A 22580-nucleotide genomic window follows, 5' to 3' on the forward strand; every position below is an offset into this window, starting at 1 on the left:
CTTCGTGCGCGTCCTCGCCGTAGACGTAGCCGAGCTCGGCCTCCATGTCGCCGCTGAGATCCACTACCTCATCCCGGGTGGCGAACCCGGGAGACGCGGCGGCCGCGGTCGATCCTGTCGCGATGATGTCGTCCATGTCGGCTCCTGTGTCGTCCGTGTCGCCGAGGTGCGAGAAGGGCAGCGGTCCACGGCGGAGATGGGGCGTCGGTGTGGACGCGTAGGCGGCGGGCGGCGAGTAGTTGTATGGAGGGTACTGCACGCCGACGAAGGCGGGCGAGGGTGTGCGCGTCGTGGGGTGGCCATGGGGGAAGGTCACGTTTGGGTTGAACCCCCCGTGCGCGTCGCCGTCGGCGTAGCCGGGCGACGACGATCCCCATGGAGATTCGACGCCTTGCTGTCCCCAGGGCGCGTACTGGGCGTGGCTGACGACGGGTGGATTCATCATCCCCGCGTGGTCGACCGATGAGGAAGACGTCGCCGCAGGCGCCGCGTTGTCGCGGGCCTTCTTGGCAATGGCCCTGTTCCGCCGGTCGGTGGTGACTGCGTCGCGTCGCTGAACTTCCACCCTCCACTCGGCGCTCGACATGCCCGGTGGCTTCGATGGCGGCGCCCTCGGCTTCCTCTGCTTCGGCTGGGCCACGGTGCCAATCGTGGTTGCCGCCGCGCGCGGCATGGCGTACTTCTTCGGCGGCATGGCGGCGATTGGAAGGCGAGCTGGAGGGGGTTTGGCGGGAGAAAGGGAGGGAATGGCGGGAGGAAGGCGAGCGAGCGGAAGAGATGCGAGGGAAAAGCGTCAAGAAGCGGCGGGAAAAGGCCCTCGGGTCGCCGCCAGGGCGGGCCCACGCGCCTTTTTCGCTTATGCCGGCTCCCCAAGCGCCTCCCAAGGCGCCGGGTTCGGCCTGGGTCCGCCGGCACCAGTTTTGGCCCGAGCCGGCGAAAAACGGGCTTCTGGGAGCGCGACTGGGCCATTTTTTTGGCGCCGGCGCGGCAAAATCGCCCGGGGAGGGCCTGTTGGGGGCGCGGCTGAAGATGCCCTAAGAGGTTTCCTTTCTTTATCCATTTTTTTTTGGCTCAAAGCGACCCAAAATTGTGAGTTTGCCCCCTTGCATTCCGCCAGAATTCATCGCTTTGTTGTGCACACTTGCGCACTAAATCTGCATTTATTTTTAGATGTGTGGTGCACGAACTAGTTTGCTTTGAATCGACGACTGGGTGTTGGGAACAAGAAAAAAAAAGAGGGTTTTTCCTCTTTTTTTTTCTTGTGGTGCAGTATACACAGGTAGTGCCAATTTATTAAGGCCAAGAACCTCTTGGGCTGCCTTTCGATTTCATCATTTCTCACTATCTATAAGTTCTGGAACCTCTTGGACTGGTGTTCAATCCCTTAATTTCCCACTATCCGTCTTCACAATCTGCCGTTCAAACCCCTTCATTTCCCCCTGTCCATCTTCATATATTAAGCCCAGGACCAACTGCCGCTGATACCTTCATTCCCTCCTATCGATCTGCTGTGGCAGAAGCACCACAGTAAGCACCTGTATCTTCTAACCAATTTGCTTCCTTCAGTCTGTCATGTGTCTCTTGTTCTTCTAAGCCTGGAAATCAGTTTACTTTCTTCGTTTTCGTTGTATTTTCTTCACTTCACATGCATGGCGATATATAATCTGCGGTAGACAGATTTAGTATTCTAACTAGCTAGCCGAAATGTGTTGTTCGTTTTACCAGTTTCTTGAATGTAGCTGTCTGAAATAATTTCTGCTTGATCCATTTTACAGGACTTATGAGAGATGGGCAATCCTTGCAAGGTCTGCAAGGGAATGGAGTTGGTCGGAAAAAATAACATTTGTGTACGCTGTGCGAAAGACAGAGCTTCGTCCTCTGCTGCACCTGTGATTGATGGATCTGGTGAAGGTGACAGCAATACCTCGAGGCGTCATGGAAAACAACTGAAGAGGGCAGTAACATCTTCTCCATCTCAGGAATTTTCAGGTTAACTTGTAGGGTCAGTTTGCATCAAATTAATAGTCACCCCTCACTACAATCCGCTCAATTTACTCATGGAACTCTGTTGCAGCACAAGACAATGAAGATATTGAGTCGGATGATCTTCCACATGAAGGCCCTGGGCATGATAATTTCCTTCTTGGAAGACCTGACATTGTCCCAATCCAAGGTAATACTGAATAAACATGCGTCATTTATTTTCGTATTTGAAGCAGCTCCGATAATATGTTCGTATGTGTCAAACCTTAAATTACTTACCTGTGAAATTTTGTACAGGACATGGCAGTCTTCTAGAATATGAGTCTGTGGAGCCAGAAGATGGGCAATCACCTCCAGAAACTGATTGCGGGATAATTCTTAGGGGTTGTCTATCTGGAGCACAAAGTGAGAGACTAAATGCGCTTATCCAGAAAGTTCAACCTGAAACTGTTGTATTCGTGGCTGTCATGAAAAACTGTGATGTTCAATCACCTCGTCCTCTTCTGGTAAAATACTCTTCTTCTTCTAAACTGAATCGGCAACTCACATGCTTATAATATGAACAATATGTTGGTGTGATTGCTGTTGTACTCTACATTTATGTTCCTAGTGTACATTATAAGTGGGGAATTCCCATCTTCAAGTTCTTGTGGATCTTCAGAACACTTTATTAAATGTTTTTCTCTGGACAATTGAAACATGTTTTTCTGAATTCAGCCTGAGTTTTGTTTATCTATTTATTATTCAATGATTATCACATCCGATTCATACATAACCAGATCATCTCGAAGGAACACACATTAGTTGAAGCTGCACACTTTCCACATGAAAGTGGGATGCCTGTCACACTTCAAATTCCAGACAAGAGCGAGGAGTGGCATCCAAGGTTCTACATGGAAAAAGGCGAGCGCATGCTTGCGGGTGATTGGTTAGGCTTCGTATGTGACAACAATGTGCAGGTGGGAGATATGTGCATCTTTGTACCATCGAAGGGTAGTGAAAGTTCCATGTTTACGGTCCATGCAGTTATCGGTTCAGTAGTAAATCCAAGGTTCTATTTATTATTCAATGATTATCACATCTGATTCATACATAACCAGATCATCTGATTCATGTAGATAACCAGATCATAAAAAACATAGCCATACTTCCAACTTTTTGAACGGTTCTATAATTTTGTTCTAATGATCTGAGTTATTTACATGATCAAACGTTTCCCCAGAAAGCATCATTCATGGTTTTTGTCATGATTTCGGTTCAGCAGTAAATACAGTGGAGCCTTCTCATGGTCATGGTATCATACTATCGTTGAAAACATAGCTATACTCCCAACCTTTTGAAAGGTTATATATTTTGTTCTAATTATCTGAAGTTACCTGCAGGAGGAAATGCTTCCTCGGAAAGCAACATTCATGGTTTCCCTGTTGATAGTCTGGATGGCAGTGACACTCATCCTTCTGAGCACCCTCCTTTCATCTTACCGTTTAGAGGCAATCTAACTACTACTCAGCAGAGGGTAGTTGATGAGAAATGGCAAGCTATCGGATCCAAGTTGTTAGAGTTATAATATAAGTCATGTACCCCTTTATATTTATCCCGTTGTATAAGGGGTTTCCTGCATATGTTCCACACATGTACATGTATATATATCGGCCTATGGCCTCATGGGAATACAAGTTGCATATTTCCTAACATGGTATTAAAGCTAGGTCAATTTTTTTTTTGCATGCTGCAACTCGTGCTATTGATCCAACCCGCGTCGCCGCCGTCCTCTGTGGCCGCTGCTCCATTTCTCTGTCTATCGTAGCCGGCGGCTCTCCACGCCCGCTACTCTCCCTTGCAGGTCAACTCAGGCCGGCTCCTTCCCCAGTCCCGTCTCCCTGGATCGAACACGAGCAAGCCGGTTTTCCTCTGGATTGAGTTGGCCCCGCTCGAGCCGGCTTCCTCTGGATCTGATCTGCTGCCAGCTGCCGATCTCGGAGGAGTTTGCTTGCCTGCAGATCTGCCCACGGCAGGACCGGGCCTCCAGATCAATCACCCGTTTGTCCTCAGTTGAAGATCTCATCGATCCGTGCTACATCTCCACGTAGTGCTACTTTGCTCTCCGGTGATACGTGGTGCTAGCCACTTCCTACGGGTGCTGCTTCTGCTGATACGTGGTGCTGGCGTATTGATTCGTCACGCCGCCGGATCTCGGCTGATTGGTCTGCTACGTTCGTCTGCCCTTGACTAACACCCACAAAAAAAATGTCTGCTGCATCGGGCTATGTTGTTGTCCCTCGCTGTCCGGTGATCTTTGATGGTACTAACTACACCGAGTTCACTGGCTTTATGCGCATTCACATGCGTGGCATCCGTCTCTGGGGTGTTCTTTCTGGCGAGGTCTGCTGTCCGCCACGTCCAGTTCCTCTGGTGGCCCCTACTCCGCCAACTCCATCGGTTCTTCCTACGGATGCTAATCAGGTCGCCAAGGATGCGGCTAAGCTTGCTGATGAGGCTGCTGATCGTGCTTATGATGAGAGGGTTTTGGCTTATGAGGAGGCTCTTCAGACGTATTTGTTGGGTTTCATAGTAATTTCAAAAAATTTCCTACGCACACACAAGATCATGTGATGCATAGCAACGAGAGGGGAGAGTGCTGTCTACGTACCCACGCAGACCGACTGTGGAATCGATGACACAACGTAGAGGAAGTAGTTGTACGTCTTCACGATCCAACCGATCAAGTACCGAAACTACGGCACCTCCGAGTTCGAGCACACGTTCAGCTCGATGACGATCCCCGTACTCCGATCCAGCAAAGTGTCGGGCAAGAGTTCCGTCAGCACGACGGCGTGGTGACGATCTTGATGCACTACAGCAGCAGGGCTTCGCCTAAACTCCGCTACAGTATTATCGAGGAATATGGTGGCTGGGGGCACCGCACACGGCTAAGGAATAGATCACGTGGATCAACTTGTGTGTTCTAGGGTGCCTCTGCCTCAGTATATAAAGGACTAGAGGGGGGAGGCTGGCCGGCCAAGGAGTGGCGCGCCAGGAGAGTCCTACTCCCTCTGGGAGTAGGATTCCCCCCAATCCTAGTTGGAATAGGATTCGCGGAGGGGGAAAAGAGAGAGAGGGGGCCGGCCACCTCTCCTAGTCCTAATAGGACTAGGGGAAGGGGGAGGCGCGCAGCCCATGTAGGGATGCCTCTTCTCTTTTCCACTAAGGCCCATCATGGCCCATTTAGCTCCCGGGGGGTTCCGGTAACCTTCCCGGTACTCCGGTAAAATCCCGATTTCACCCGGAACACTTCCGATATCCAAACATAGGCTTCCAATATATCAATCTTTACGTCTCGACCATTTCGAGACTCCTCTTCATGTCCGTGATCACATGCAGGACTCCGAACAACCTTCGGTACATCAAAATGCATAAACTCATAATATAACTGTCATCGTAACCTTAAGCGTGCGGACCCTACGGGTTCGAGAACAATGTAGACATGACCGAGACATGTCTCCGGTCAATAACCAATAGCGGGACCTGGATGCCCATATTGGCTCCTACATATTCTACGAAGATCTTTATCGGTCAGACCGCATAACAACATACGTTGTTCCCTTTGTCATCGGTATGTTACTTGCCCGAGATTCGATCGTCGGTATCCCATACCTAGTTCAATCTCGTTACCGGCAAGTCTCTTTACTCGTTCCGTAATACATCATCTCACAACTAACTCATTAGTTGCAATGCTTGCAAGGCTTATGTGATGTGCATTACCGAGAGGGCCCAGAGATACCTCTCCGACAACCGGAGTGACAAATCCTAATCTCGAAATACGCCAACCCAACATGTACCTTTGGAGACACCTGTAGTACTCCTTTATAATCACCCAGTTACGTTGTGACGTTTGGTAGTACCCAAAGTGTTCCTCCGGTAAACGGGAGTTGCATAATCTCATAGTTATAGGAACATGTATAAGTCATGAAGAAAGCAATAGCAACATAGTAAACGATCGGGTGCTAAGCTAATGGAATGGGTCATGTCAATCAGATCATTCTCTTAATGATGTGATCCCGTTAATCAAATAACAACTCATTGTTCATGGTTAGGAAACATAACCATCTTTGATTAACGAGCTAGTCAAGTAGAGGCATACTAGTGACACTTTGTTTGTCTATGTATTCACACATGTATTATGTTTCCGGTTAATACAATTCTAGCATGAATAATAAACATTTATCATGATTATAATGAAATAGATAATAACTTTATTATTGCCTTTAGGGCATATTTCCTTCAGTCTCCCACTTGCACTAGAGTCAATAATCTAGATTACACCGTAATGATTCTAACACCCATGGAGCCTTGGTGCTGATCATGTTTTGCTTGTGGTAGAGGCTTAGTCAACGGGTCTGCAACATTCAGATCCGTATGTATCTTGCAAATCTCTATGTCTCCCACCTGGACTAGATCCCGGATGGAATTGAAGCGTTTCATGATGTGCTTGGTCCTTTTGTGAAATCTGGATTCCTTTGCCAAGGCAATTGCACCAGTATTGTCACAAAAGATTTTAATTGGACCCGATGCACTAGGTATGACACCTAGATCGGATATGAACTCTTTCATCCAGACTCCTTCGTTCGCTGCTTCCGAAGCAGCTATGTACTCCGCTTCACATGTAGATCCCGCTACGACGCTTTGTTTAGAACTGCACCAACTGACAGCTCCACCGTTTAATGTAAACACGTATCCGGTTTGCGATTTAGAATCGTCCGGATCAGTGTCAAAGCTTGCATCAACGTAACCATTTACGACGAGCTCTTTGTCACCTCCATATACGAGAAACATATCCTTAGTCCTTTTCAGGTATTTCAGGATGTTCTTGACCGCTGTCCAGTGATCCACTCCTGGATTACTTTGGTACCTCCCTGCTAGACTTATAGCAAGGCACACATCAGGTCTGGTACACAGCATTGCATACATGATAGATCCTATCGCTGATGCATAGGGAACATCTTTCATATTCTCTCTATCTTCTGCAGTGGTCGGGCATTGAGTCTTACTCAATTTCACACCTTGTAACACAGGCAAGAATCCTTTCTTTGCTTGATCCATTTTGAACTCCTTCAAAATTTTGTCAAGGTATGTTGTTTGTGAAAGTCCAATTAAGCGTTTTGATCTATCTCTATAGATCTTTATGCCTAATATGTAAGCAGCTTCACCGAGGTCTTTCATTGAAAAACTCTTATTCAAGTATCCCTTTATGCTATCCAGAAATTCTATATCATTTCCAATTAGTAATATGTCATCCACATATAATATCAGAAATGCTACAGAGCTCCCACTCACTTTCTTGTAAATACAGGCTTCTCCGAAAGTCTGTATAAAACCAAATGCTTTGATCACACTATCAAAGCGTTTATTCCAACTCCGAGAGGCTTGCACCAGTCCATAAATGGATCGCTGGAGCTTGCACACTTTGTTAGCTCCCTTTGGATCGACAAAACCTTCTGGTTGCATCATATACAACTCTTCTTCCAGAAATCCATTCAGGAATGCAGTTTTGACATCCATTTGCCAAATTTCATAATCATAAAATGCGGCAATTGCTAACATGATTCGGACAGACTTAAGCATCGCTACGGGTGAGAAGGTCTCATCGTAGTCAACCCCTTGAACTTGTCGAAAACCTTTTGCGACAAGTCGAGCTTTGTAGACAGTAACATTACCGTCAGCATCAGTCTTCATCTTGAAGATCCATTTATTCTCAATTGCTTGCTGATCATCAGGCAAGTCAACCAAAGTCCATACTTTGTTCTCATACATGGATCCCATCTCAGATTTCATGGCTTCAAGCCACTTTTCGGAATCTGGGCTCACCATCGCTTTTTCATAGTTCGTAGGTTCATCATGATCTAGTAGCATGACTTCCAAAACAGGATTACCATACCACTCTGGTGCGGATCTTACTCTGGTTGATTTACGAGGTTCAGTAGTATCTTGATCTGAAGTTTCATGATCATTATCATTAGCTTCCTCACTAACTGGTGTAGGTGTCACTGGAACAGTTTTCTGTGATGTACTACTTTCCAGTAAGGGAGCAGGTACAGTTACCTCGTCAAGTTCTACTTTCCTCCCACTCACTTCTTTCGAGAGAAACTCCTTCTCTAGAAAGTTTCCGAATTTAGCAACAAAAGTCTTGCCTTCGGATCTGTGATAGAAGGTGTATCCAATAGTTTCCTTTGGATATCCTATGAAGACACATTTCTCCGATTTGGGTTCGAGCTTATCAGGTTGAAGCTTTTTCACATAAGCATCGCAGCCCCAAACTTTCAGAAACGACAACTTTGGTTTCTTGCCAAACCACAGTTCATAAGGCGTCGTCTCAACGGATTTTGATGGTGCCCTATTTAACGTGAATGCGGCCGTCTCTAGAGCGTATCCCCAAAACGATAGCGGTAAATCAGTAAGAGACATCATAGATCGCACCATATCTAGTAAAGTACGATTACGACGCTCGGACACACCATTGCGTTGTGGTGTTCCGGGTGGCGTGAGTTGCGAAACTATTCCACAATTTTTCAAATGTACACCAAACTCGTAACTCAAATATTCTCCTCCACGATCAGACCGTAGAAACTTTATTTTCTTGTTACGATGATTTTCAACTTCACTCTGAAATTCCTTGAACTTTTCAAATGTTTCAGACTTATGTTTCATTAAGTAGATATACCCATATCTGCTTAAATCATCTGTGAAGGTGAGAAAATAACGATATCCGCCACGAGCCTCAATATTCATCGGACCACATACATCTGTATGTATGATCTCCAACAAATCTGTTACTCTCTCCATAGTACCGGAGAACGGTGTTTTGGTCATCTTGCCCATGAGGCACGGTTCGCAAGTACCAAGTGATTCATAATCAAGTGGTTCCAAAAGTCCATCAGAATGGAGTTTCTTCATGCGCTTTACACCGATATGACCTAAACGGCAGTGCCACAAATAAGTTGCACTCTCATTATCAACTCTGCATCTTTTCGCTTCAACATTATGAATATGTGTGTTACTACTATCGAGATTCAACAAGAATAGACCACTCTACAAGGGTGCATGACCATAAAAGATATTACTCATATAAATAGAACAACCATTATTCTCTGATTTAAATGAATAACCGTCTCGCATCAAACAAGATCCAGATATAATGTTCATGCTTAACGCTGGCACCAAATAACAATTATTTAGGTCTAATACTAATCCCGAAGGTAGATGTAGAGGTAGCGTGCCGACTGCGATCACATCGAGTTTGGAACCGTTTCCCACGCGCATCGTCACCTCGTCCTTAACCAATCTTCGCTTGAGCCGTAGTCCCTGTTTCGAGTTGCAAATATTTGCAACAGAACCAGTATCAAATACCCAGGTGCTACTGCGAGCATTAGTAAGGTACACATCAATAACATGTATATCACATATACCTTTGTTCACCTTGCCATTCTTCTTATCCGCCAAATACTTGGGGCAGTTCCACTTCCAGTGACCAGTCTGCTTGCAATAGAAGCACTCAGTTTCAGGCTTAGGTCCAGGTTTGGGTTTCTTCTCTTGAGTAGCAACTTGCTTGCCGTTCTTTTTGAAGTTCCCCTTCTTCTTCCCTTTGCCCTTTTTCTTGAAACTAGTGGTCTTGTTGACCATCAACACTTGATGCTCCTTCTTGATTTCTACCTCCGCAGCTTTCAGCATTGCGAAGAGCTCGGGAATAGTCTTGTTCATCCCTTGCATATTATAGTTCATCACGAAGCTCTTGTAGCTTGGTGGCAGTGATTGAAGAATTCTGTCAATGACGCAATCATCTGGAAGATTAATTCCCAATTGAATCAAGTGATTATTATACCCAGACATTTTGAGTATATGCTCACTGACAGAACTGTTCTCCTCCATCTTGCAGCTATAGAACTTATTGGAGACTTCATATCTCTCAATCCAGGCATTTGCTTGAAATATTAACTTCAACTCCTGGAACATCTCATATGCTCCATGACGTTCAAAACGTCGTTGAAGTCCCGATTCTAAGCTGTAAAGCATGGCATACTGAACTATCGAGTAGTCATCAGCTTTGCTCTGCCAGACGTTCATAACATCCGGCGTTGCTCCTGCAGCAGGCCTGGCACCCAGCGGTGCTTCCAGGACGTAATTCTTCTGTGCAGCAATGAGGATAATCCTCAAGTTACGGACCCAGTCCGTGTAATTGCTACCATCATCTTTCAACTTTGCTTTCTCAAGGAACGCATTAAAATTCAACGGAACAACAGCACGAGCCATCTATCTACAATCAATACATAAACAAGCAAGATACTAATCAGGTACTAAGTTTCATGATAAATTTAAGTTCAGTTAATAAAATTAATTAAAGAACTCCCACTTAGATAGACATCCCTCTAATCCTCTAAGTGATTACGTGATCCAAATCAACTAAACCATAACCGATCATCACGTGAGATGTAGTTTTCAATGATGAACATCGTTATGTTGATCATATCTACTATATGATTCACGCTCGACCTTTCGGTCTCCGTGTTCCGAGGCCATATCTGTATATGCTTGGCTCGTCAAGTATAACCTGAGTATTCCGCGTGTACAACTGTTTTGCACCCGTTGTATTTGAACGTAGAACCTACCACACCCGATCATCACGTGGTGTCTCAGCACGAAGAACTTTCGCAACGGTACATACTCAGGGAGAACACTTCTTGATAATTTAGTGAGAGATCATCTTATAATGCTACCGTCAATCAAAGCAAGATAAGATGCATAAAAGGATAAATATCACATGCAATCAATATAAGTGATATGATATGGCCATCATCATCTTGTGCTTGTGATCTCCATCTCTGAAGCACCGTCGTGATCACCATCGTCACCGGCGTAACACCTTGATCTCCATCGTAGCATCGTTGTCGTCTCACCAAGCTTGTGCTTCTACGACTATCGCTACCGCTTAGTGATAAAAGTAAAGCATTACATCGCGATTGCATTGCATACAATAAAACGACAACCATAAGGCTCCTGCCAGTTGCCGATAACTCGGTTACAAAACATGATCATCTCATACAATAAAATTCAGCATCATGTCTTGACCATATCACATCACAGCATGCCCTGCAAAAACAAGTTAGACGTCCTCTACTTTGTTGTTGCAAGTTTTACGTGGCTGCTACGGGCTTAAGCAAGAACCAATCTCACCTACGCATCAAAACCACAACGATAGTTTGTCAAATAGACTCCGTTTTAACCTTCGCAAGGACCGGGCGTAGCCATACTTGGTTCAACTAAAGTTGGAGAGACAGTCGCCCGCAAGCCACCTATGTGCAAAGCACGTCGGGGGAACCGGTCTCGCGTAAGCGTACGCGTAATGTTGGTTCGGGTCGTCTCGTCCAACAATACCGCCGAACCAAAGTATGACATGCTGGTAGGCAGTATGACTTATATCGCCCACAACTCACTTGTGTTCTACTCGTGCATATAACATCAACATAAATAACCTAGGCTCGGATGCCACTGTTGGGTTTCGTAGTAATTTCAAAAAATTTCCTACGCACACGCAAGATCATGTGATGCATAGCAACGAGAGGGGAGAGTGCTGTCTACGTACCCACGCAGACCGACTGTGGAAGCGATGACACAACGTAGAGGAAGTAGTTGTACGTCTTCACGATCCAACCGATCAAGTACCGAAACTACGGCACCTCCGAGTTCGAGCACACGTTCAGCTCGATGACGATCCCCGTACTCCGATCCAGCAAAGTGTAGGGCAAGAGTTCCGTCAGCACGACGGCGTGGTGACGATCTTGATGCACTACAGCAGCAGGGCTTCGCCTAAACTCCGCTACAGTATTATCGAGGAATATGGTGGCTGGGGGCACCGCACACGGCTAAGGAATAGATCACGTGGATCAACTTGTGTGTTCTAGGGTGCCTCTGCCTCAGTATATAAAGGACTAGAGGGGGGAGGCTGGCCGGCCAAGGAGTGGCGCGCCAGGAGAGTCCTACTCCCTCTGGGAGTAGGATTCCCCCCAATCCTAGTTGGAATAGGATTCGCGGAGGGGGAAAAGAGAGAGAGGGGGCCGGCCACCTCTCCTAGTCCTAATAGGACTAGGGGAAGGGGGAGGCGCGCAGCCCATGTAGGGATGCCTCTTCTCTTTTCCACTAAGGCCCATCATGGCCCATTTAGCTCCCGGGGGGTTCCGGTAACCTTCCCGGTACTCCGGTAAAATCCCGATTTCACCCGGAACACTTCCGATATCCAAACATAGGCTTCCAATATATCAATCTTTACGTCTCGACCATTTCGAGACTCCTCTTCATGTCCGTGATCACATGCAGGACTCCGAACAACCTTCGGTACATCAAAATGCATAAACTCATAATATAACTGTCATCGTAACCTTAAGCGTGCGGACCCTACGGGTTCGAGAACAATGTAGACATGACCGAGACATGTCTCCGGTCAATAACCAATAGCGGGACCTGGATGCCCATATTGGCTCCTACATATTCTACGAAGATCTTTATCGGTCAGACCGCATAACAACATACGTTGTTCCCTTTGTCATCGGTATGTTACTTGCCCGAGATTCGATCGTCGGTATCCCATACCTAGTTCAATCTCGTTACCGGCAAGTCTCTTTACTCGTTCCGTAATACATCATCTCACAACTAACTCATTAGTTGCAATGCTTGCAAGGCTTATGTGATGTGCATTACCGAGAGGGCCCAGAGATACCTCTCCGACAACCGGAGTGACAAATCCTAATCTCGAAATACGCCAACCCAACATGTACCTTTGGAGACACCTGTAGTACTCCTTTATAATCACTCAGTTACGTTGTGACGTTTGGTAGTACCCAAAGTGTTCCTCCGGTAAACGGGAGTTGCATAATCTCATAGTTATAGGAACATGTATAAGTCATGAAGAAAGCAATAGCAACATAGTAAACGATCGGGTGCTAAGCTAATGGAATGGGTCATGTCAATCAGATCATTCTCTTAATGATGTGATCCCATTAATCAAATAACAACTCATTGAACATGGTTAGGAAACATAACCATCTTTGATTAACGAGCTAGTCAAGTAGAGGCATACTAGTGACACTTTGTTTGTCTATGTATTCACACATGTATTATGTTTCCGGTTAATACAATTCTAGCATGAATAATAAACATTTATCATGATTATAAGGAAATAAATAATAACTTTATTATTGCCTCTAGGGCATATTTCCTTCAGTATCATGGTGCTCTGTCTGTTTACACCCAGTGGCTTGATTATGATGCTCGTGCTGCAGCTGTTCTCACTGCTAGTGTTCTGCCTCAGTTTGCTTCTGAATTTCTAGGAGATGTGGACCCGTCTTCGTCAGCGCTATCAGCCCTCTGGTGATGCCTTATACCTCTCTGTTGTCCGTCAGGAGCATGCTCTTCAGCAGGGTGACTCTACTGTTGATGACTTCTATGCACAGAGTTCTGCTATCTGGCGCCAGCTTGATTCTCTCCACAGTGCTGGGTGTCGTACCTGCCCCTGTTGCCAGGCTGTCCAGGCCAATTTGGAGTTTCATCGCGTCTATGAGTTCCTGTCTCGGCTTCGTAAGGAGTTTGAGCCCCGGCGTGCTCAGTTATTTGCTCGTGGCCGTATTTCTCTTATGGAGGCGCTTTCTGAGATTCGTGCTGAGGAGACTCGCTTACGTGGTGCTGGTTTGCTGGAGGTTCCCTCTGTGCTCGCTACTCGTGCTCCTACGCCACCTGCTGCACCGACCCCTTCTCGCTCGAGTGCTCCGCCGCTCTTGCCCACTCCTTCTGGAGGCTCAGGTCGCCCCCGTCCACATTGCGACTATTGCAACAATGATGGTCATCTTGAGTCTCAGTGCTACACGAAGAAGAAACACCTGCGCAAGGCTCGATCATCATCTTCAGGGACTTCGTCATCTACCTCGACAGCTTCAGCCATTGCTTTGACTGAGCAGGATATTCTGAGACTTAAGCGTCTGCTCGCGGCTTCAGGTTCTTCCTTGACGGGTACTGCTGGTTCTGTGACTGATGCTTCCCGCACTGAGCAATCACCCTCTACACAGTCAGGTACATCCCCATGGGTTCTGGACTCTGGAGCTTCTTTTCATATGTCTTCTCATTCTTCCACTTTGTCCTCTCTTCGATCACTGGATTCTCATGTTCATGTTTTCACTGCTGATGGTACTCCACTTTCTGTTGCTAGTAGAGGCAATCTTACCACTCCTTATTCTGTTCCTGATGTTGCTCATGTTCCTCGACTTACCATGAATCTGTTTTCTGCTGGTCAACTTACGGATTCTGGTTGTCGCGTCATCCTTGACGTTGACTCTTGTTCTGTCTAGGACCGTCGCACGCACACTCTGGTTGGGGCTGGCCCTCGCCGCCGTGATTCTCAGGGTCTTTGGGAGTTGGACTGGCTTCATGTTCCTTCCGCTGCCACCACCATCGCCAGTTCTTCCGCTTCTGTCGCCTCCGTTACTGGTTCCTTCCAGCAGTGGCATCATCGACTTGGTCATCTGTGTGGTTCTGGGTTGTCTTCTTTAGTTCGTCGAGGTCTTCTGGGGTCTGTCTCAGGAGATGTCTCTTTAGAGTGTCAGGGTTGTCGTCTTGGCAAGCAGATTCAGTTACCATATTCACATAGTGAGTCAGTGTCCAAGCGTCCTTTCGATTTAGTCCATTCTGATGTATGGGGTCCGGCCCCTTTCGCTTCGAAAGGTGGTCATAAATACTATATTATTTTCATAGATGATTTCTCTCGTTACACATGGCTTTATTTCATGACTTCTCGTTCTGAGGTGTTGTCTATTTATAAGCGTTTTGCTGCCATGGTTCATACTCAGTTCTCTTCACCCATTCATGTTTTTCGTGCTGACTCCGCTGGCGAGTATATCTCTAAGATGTTGCGTGGTGTTCTTGCTGAGCACGGGACTCTCTCTCAATTCTCTTGTCCTGGTGCTCATGCTCAGAATGGTGTGGCTGAGCGAAAGCATCGACATCTTCTTGAGACGGCTCATGCATTGATGATTGCTGCCTCTCTCCTGCCTCATTTTTGGGCTGAGGCCGTCTCCACATCCACCTATCTTATCAATATACAGCCTTCCGCTGCTCTACAGGGTGGTGTTCCTTTCGAGCGACTTTTTGATTCTACCTTGACGATTCCTCCTTCTATTATTCCATCTTTTCCTCAGCATTACACTCGTCGTCCACGACCAGTCGATGCCTCTGTGGATGAGTCATCATCTTCCTCTCAGCCTACTTATGGCTTGCGTTCTCGTCCTCGTTCACCTGTTGATCGCTTTGGATTTCCCACCGCTGGTGCTGCTGTTCTTGAGCCGACTTATTACCGTCAGGCTATTGTTCATCCTGAATGGCAGTTTGCGATGGCAGAGGAGATTGCTGCTCTTGAACGCACTGGTACCTGGGATCTTGTTTCTCTTCCTCCCGGAGTCCGTCCGATCACTTGTAAGTGGGTCTACAAGGTTAAGACTCGCTCCGATGGTTCTCTTGAGCGTCACAAAGCTCGTCTTGTGGCTCGTGGTTTTCAGCAGGAGCATGGTCGTGATTATGACGAGACTTTTGCTCCTGTGGCCCATATGACCACTGTTCGTACACTTCTTGCTGTTGCCTCTGCACGCCACTGGTCTATATCTCAGCTTGATGTTAAGAATGCCTTTCTTAATGGTGAGCTACGTGAGGAGGTGTACATGCAGCCACCACCTGGGTATTCTGTTCCTGATGGCATGGTATGTCGTCTTCGTCGCTCTCTCTATGGCCTTAAGCAAGCCCCCCGCGCCTGGTTTGAGCGCTTTGCCTCTGTGATCACTGTTGCTGGTTTTTTAGCAAGTGCTCATGATCCAGCATTGTTTATTCACCTTTCTCCTCGTGGTCGGACTCTTCTTCTTCTTTATGTTGATGACATGATCATCACGGGGGATGACCCCGAGTATATTGCCTTTGTAAAGGCCCGTCTTAGTGAGCAGTTTCTTATGTCTGATCTTGGACCTCTTCGCTACTTTCTTGGGATTGAAGTCTCTTCTACCTATGATGGCTTTTTTATATCCCAGGAAAAGTATATCCAGGATCTTCTTGCTCGTGCTGCTCTTACTGACGAGCGCGTTGTTGAGACTCCTATGGAGCTCAATGTTCACCTCCGTGCTACTGATGGTGATCCTCTCCCTGACCCGACGCGTTATCGTCATCTTGTTGGCAGTCTTGTCTATCTAGCTGTCACTCGTCCGGACATCTCTTATCCGGTTCATATTCTGAGTCAGTTTGTCTCTGCTCCCACCTCGGTTCACTATAGTCATCTCCTTCGTGTTCTTCGATATCTTCGAGGCACGATCTCTCACCGTCTATTCTTTCCTCGCTCCAGTTCTTTACAGCTTCAGGCCTATTCGGATGCTACGTGGGCTAGTGATCCTTCAGATCGCCGTTCACTTTCTGCTTACTAAGTTTTTCTTGGTGGTTCTCTCATTGCATGGAAGACGAAGAAACAGCTTGCAGTTTCCCGTTCGAGTGCCGAGGCTGAGTTGCGAGCAATGGCTCTTTTGACGGCAGAGGTGACTTGGTTACGGTGGTTACTTCAGGATTTTGGTGTTTCTGTCACTACACCGACTCTGCTCTTATCTGACAGTACAGGTGCTATTAGCATTGCACACGATCCTGTGAAGCATGAGCTCACCAAGCATATTGGTTCTGATGCTTTCTATGTGCGCGCTGGTGTGCAGGATCAGGTTATTGCTCTTCAGTATGTGCCTTCCGAGTTACAGTTGGCGGATTTCCTGACGAAGGCTCAGACTAGAGCACAACATGGCTTTTATCTCTCCAAACTCAGTGTTGTTCATCCACCATGAGTTTGAGGGGGGGTGTTAGAGTTATAATATAAGTCATGTACCCCTTTGTATTTATCCCGTTGTATAAGGGGTTTCCTGCATATGTTCCACACCTGTACATGTATATATATCGGCCTATGGCCTCATGGGAATACAATTTGCATATTTCCTAACACAAGTTACCCCTTTATGTAGCAATATTGAACTCAAGCAGTCTTCAGAAGAAGCAAATTGTAAGCTCAATTCTTTGCAGGCTTCACTTTATACAAGTACAAAATCCATTTTGTTGGGATTTGCCGGTGAAAGAAAAAGACTTAATTAAGTGATGCGGATATAAGAATGTGACTTTTCTTAGGGAGTAACAGTAATGTGTATGCTCTCACACTCCTTTTTTTTTCCTTTAGCTTTATGTTAGATTTCTATGGTATGTAGGGGGTGTAGACTATTAAACATGACAGATATTAGGCTTATCATATTCAGTTGTAGAGATTACACTAAAAAAAGAGTCAGTAGTACATATTATACTCTAGTTCACTAGTTCTTATCTTCTTGACCTGTGCTTTGTTGAAATGGCATGATTTGTATTGTCAAGTGTCTCCAGGTTACCGTGGATATCATCGAACTACATTTCTCTTGAAATGGCACTTGACTAAACTGGTTACCTACATGAAGAAGTCTACTTACTTCACTGACATAATGTACCAAACCACCATTTTAACTTCTTTTTTCCTATCTGCAAAGCACCAGGAATTTGGTCAAGACTATGCCCATGCCATACATCTTCCAGCTAAAAAAACAGATGTGATACTCAAGTCGAACGGGAAGGACTGGGAAGCCAAGATGTCTTGCAGGAAAGGCAATAATAACTCAAACAGATGGATGTTTTTTAGTGGTTGGGGCAAATTCATGCATGAGAACGAAGTGCGGGAAGGAGGCCTGGGTGATAGAGACATGCTCCTCTTCGAACTCAAGTCGATGAACGAGGAGAAGATTACCATGGAGGTCCATGTCGTTCCCAGAGACATTCTCTAGTTTCTACTAATACAGAATGATGGGAGCCAGCTAGCACCTGCATGCTCTTCCTGTTTAGCACTCTGAAATCGAGCTATGGCTAATCTGATGGACCAAATAAATATAATAAAACCATCTTGAAAGCTTTGCTTACTTTCTCTATGTGTGTTTCTGAATCTGAGGAATGAATTCTCAAAATAAAATTAATAGGAACGCATGCAAGATCTTTAATCCGTTGAAAATTTGCTACATGCATCACGCATCAGTATATATACATAAATACTGCTACTTAAGGTTTGTGGTACTGCCTAGCTTCTCTGGTACCTTAAGGGATCTTGCTGCTTTTGTCACCTGGAAGAGGTATACGTGAGCAAGTGTCCTCTCTCCACCAACAGAGACAGGATACAGAGTAGCTTGGGCTGGCTTTCCATGGACCAAAAGGCCACCTTCCCCCATCTCTGCTCCTACTAGCCATGCTGATGCACTTTTGAACTGCACAAACCTAGCAAAGTCGCAAGAATCGCGCCAACACGATCGGACCGAACGGCAAGGAGAGTCAACAGTTCTGTATTGTAATAGTTATAATAGCTACTTCCTCTGATTCAGAATAAGTGTCGTGGTTTTGGTTAACTGAAACCACAAAATCAATCAATGGTTTTGTGTTGTACAGTTATAGTAGCTACTCCCTCTGATTCAGAATAAGTGCCGTGGTTTTGGTTAACTGAAACCACGAAACCACGACACTTGTTTTGGATCGGAGGGAGTAGAACATATTTCGGAGATCTGCAGCCACATATTAGTCTTCTCAACATTTTACCTACTGTGGGGCTGCTGACGTACGGGATAGGGTAGGATAAGAGGAACTTAGGTAGGTGCTGTCCACCTCACCTTTCCACGTACGTAGCTGATGCTATATACCTTCCTTCTTAAGTACAAATCCATGTATTCTTTCAAGTTCAAAGCAGCTGATGCATGAAATTCAGAAATATTACTCCCTCTGTTACGTCAATTAATTCGGATCAAAGGGAGCACTAGATTTTAGATGTTCAGCTCAGTAATCCTATTTCCTTTTTGCAAGGAAGAAGCTAGTTACAATTTATTTATATACAAGTCTCCTCTTAATTTTCCCTGTTTGAGGATCAGGTTGAACACAATGTTACACTGTCTTCTAGGATAACTGATAGGCATAAGCTTATTTGAAATCCTAAACAATGGTTTTAAGTATGAAATCTTCCCCGCAAAAAAAAAACACTCTTAACCTTCTAAAACCCTGTACCTTCAATCCTTGCCCGGTTTTAGATAACGGTTTCGCTCGTTGGTGAAGATAATGCCAGAAAATAATGACATACAAAGTTTCATTAAAAATGAATTTTGTGCCGTGTTCACAGATGCACACAAGACATAAACACATTTGTGTGCCCGTATGTGTTGTGGTGTACCTGTCTGCGCATGTGTCCGTCTATGTCGTACTCCAGTGTTTCAGAACAGAATTAAAGCTAGTCGATGCACTAAGTTGCGACCTCAACCGTACGTTGGTCGTAGTCTGCACTGCCGACATCGATCACTGATCGTCTGATCCTATCACAGTATCAGTTCACCTTTCCTGGAAGGAATGATGAACAACGCCTACCTTACTGTAGCCAAAGATACACATGAATAGCAGTACACAAGTTGTCTTCCCGAACTATTCTTTTTTTTTTACAAAAATGATTCAGATCTATTATCAAAGTTCATCAAAAGTACAAAGTATCTCAAACATAATAAAAATCACATCGAGCTTCCAAGACCACGAACGACCACTATCGCCGACAGAACGAGCCACTGATGTGCCGCTGTCGCTGCTCCCTTACCAGAGCCAGTTTGACCTTGTCGATGACATTCGGGAAGTCTTCGTGCACGTGCCCGTAAGGACCAGCACCCTGGAGCTGCAGTCGTCGTCGTTGAACCCTTGAATAGGTCTAAAGCACCTGACACCAAATCTTGTCAAATGACGAGAAACTCTAACCTCATTGTCCCAAGAAGACGGCATATATCGGCTACGTCCGGATGGACGAACTCGGGGAGGATCGGAGCCTGGAAGTCAAACTCGAAGAAGAAGTGATTCCATCCGCCCGAGCATCTCACCTGTGAGGACTAAAAAATCCTAACCTAAACTACTAACCGGACCGGACGCACCGGGATTCCCCTCCCGGCACCGGTCGCTGGAGCGGCAGGCAGAGGGGAGACGAATCCACGGGCTCGTCGGCAAAGCCTTGAGGGGAGATTTTGCCCTAGCCACCAAGGGATAGGGTCGGGAAAGAGAAACCCTAGATTGGTTCACGATTTGCAGGGCATGCTATTCATGTCTTCCCAAACTATTCATCATTTGCTCCAATACTTTGCAAACTCTCATATTAGCACATTTTCTTCTTTCGTTTTCTAAATAAGGCTGGCAATCTTGAAAGGGAAAAGATTCAAAAAAAAGGCATGATTGTCTATAATAGAAGAAATTCCAAAAAAAAGTATTAGAGGGGAGATTGGTGGAGTGTTGTTGTATTGCTAAGCCTCGTGGGCGAGTATATATTGTGTACATGTCTTGGAGGACAAGAAGCCCTTGTATAGATAAGGCAGGAGAGAGATATGAATCCTATACTATCAAATACACATATACCAAAATATACTCTAACATGAACTAGTATGTGTTTCTCTTAAAACTCAATTTTCTTGGGGAGAATTCCTTATTTAACACCGTCTTAAAATTTATTTCCCTATTTAACACAAAAATATCTTTTCTTCCCTATATAACACCGAGTCTAAAATTTATGCCTTATATGACACTTCCGTCCATTTTGGGACTTGACGGTGTTAAATGACACTTGAAAAGACCATTTTGCCCCTCATGTGGTATGTGACCAGAATATTAATACATGATTATATAATGAAAAAAGGACACGTCCAACCCGCTTGGTTTGTTGATACCAAGTTGAGCAGCCGAACTCAAAATCGCACACACTGTTTGTATTCCATGAGTTTGAGTCTCATTTGGCCCTTGCGTTGGATACGCTATCATCTTTGAGCACATACATTGTGTTAATTTTAAGCTTTTAATTAATTATAAAGGAAAATCCAGTAACCAAGATGATTAGATTAAAATGTATAGTGGGATATACCCTTTTCTTGCGATAACGTTGGGTGGATGCCACTAGTACCAAGATTGAGTAGTGCACCACTAAGCCGACGGTTCTTGTTGCTCAGATAATATCCAACCTTGCATTTAGACCCCATATGCACTGATGTTTAGCATTGTGGTGAATTGCAATAATTTCAATAATCTAGTTTAGCTACATGCATCACCCGATGCAAAGGGGAGGTCTACCCTCCTTTTTGGAGAAAAGAAAATTATAGATGTTTGACTGTCTTTTCTCTTTCTATATGTGAAGTTGAGATAAGTTCCTTGTAATTCAAAAAATATGTGTCGATACATGAGAGGGCCACATTCCCCCCCAAAATAAAGACCTGCAAGAGGGTCATCGTTCATTGAAGTATAGAATTTATTCTTATTTACCCATCAACCGAGAAGTAGAATTTTTCTTCTTTTCCACGAGTCCACTTTAAAAAGAAGATCAAGCTAGTGTAGACCACATAACAACCTCAAATAGAGCCTAGCAAGATTCATGGAGAAACTCTCAAGCTGGCAACAAGTAGCTGTATCTTTTGTGGATCTTTTATTCTTTTGCCAGTGGTAGCTGTAGAATTTTGATTGGACGGAGCTGTAAATTATCCATGGGTAAGCTGGGAAAGGTGGACGCAAGTGGGGTAAATTATTTCCAGGCATCTTTCATCTGATGCATTTGATCTTTATAGTTTATCATTGGAGAGAACAAATTCTCTACATCTTTTCTATTTAATTAGATATAAAAACACAAGGATATTATTAAGAATTGCAACATGGCGATTAAGTAAGTTACATGCATGCATTGCTATCACTAAAGATGATCTAGAAGACGTGAAGAATCAGGTCTACAGATGACATTCGATCCTGTGATTAACAAGCTAGCTTTGCTTTTGCGGGAATGTAATTAACAAGCTAGCTGGTAGATATTTTTTTCTAGTACATGCATACGACTTACATCAGTCAAGAGATTCAGGTCCTCGCTGGATATGCCTTGGCATATCAATTATGACTATGGTACTTGATATGATTGGTTATTTCGTTCTTTTTTATTTCAAGAAATTTTTAAAAGAACAATTCAACATACAACAGTTTTTTCACTTGGCTGATAGTTGCAGCTTTTCGTGAATAAAAGACATGTGTGGTAGTCTGAAAAATAAAATAGTTCTATAAAAAACTTTCTTTTGAGCACAGCATGCAAAACTATGATCAAACCTGGAACCCTAACCTAAACGCCATCATCGCCAAACCTGACGGCGGTGGTACAGATGGTGTGGCAAAGCTTCTGAATTTTCCTGCGAGAGTCTGCTGCCTAAGGCTGAAACAAACAAGGGCGAAATGCAAGTCAATATTTCATATGTTTGCAACAAACTGAAAACTAATAGTTAGACTATTTATGAGAGTAGATTTTCTCCCATGCACGGGAGGTCCCGTGCCTGGATTAGTCCATTGATCACTTTGGATGAGCTCGTGCATACAACTTTTGACAGCTCCACCCATCCCATCTCCCATCCTTCTATATGTTTTGAACGATAATTCCTATTTATTTATTTTTAGAT

The 22580-nt window shown here is 45.1% G+C and overlaps 2 protein-coding genes across 2 annotated transcripts; both read left to right on the plus strand.

Annotated features, from left to right (window-relative positions):
- Positions 1-584: 584 nt before the first annotated feature.
- On the plus strand, positions 585-17891 carry LOC147988791 (B3 domain-containing protein Os03g0619600-like). Its single transcript, XM_087535903.1, has 9 exons — positions 585-709; positions 1776-1805; positions 1868-1989; positions 2075-2173; positions 2281-2489; positions 15415-15489; positions 15573-15770; positions 16614-16760; positions 17607-17891. The coding sequence occupies exons 1-9, from the start codon at positions 585-587 to the stop codon at positions 17889-17891; spliced, it is 1290 nt and encodes a 429-aa protein (XP_087392029.1).
- On the plus strand, positions 13659-15033 carry LOC147988792 (uncharacterized). Its single transcript, XM_087547296.1, has 2 exons — positions 13659-14094; positions 14370-15033. The coding sequence occupies exons 1-2, from the start codon at positions 13662-13664 to the stop codon at positions 14414-14416; spliced, it is 480 nt and encodes a 159-aa protein (XP_087403422.1). The 5' UTR covers positions 13659-13661; the 3' UTR covers positions 14417-15033.
- Positions 17892-22580: the final 4689 nt, after the last annotated feature.

Source organism: Triticum urartu, chromosome 1A, assembly GCF_056163025.1.
Source record: "Triticum urartu cultivar PI428250 chromosome 1A, HENAU_Tu73, whole genome shotgun sequence".
In the NCBI taxonomy this organism is placed as follows: domain Eukaryota; kingdom Viridiplantae; phylum Streptophyta; class Magnoliopsida; order Poales; family Poaceae; genus Triticum; species Triticum urartu.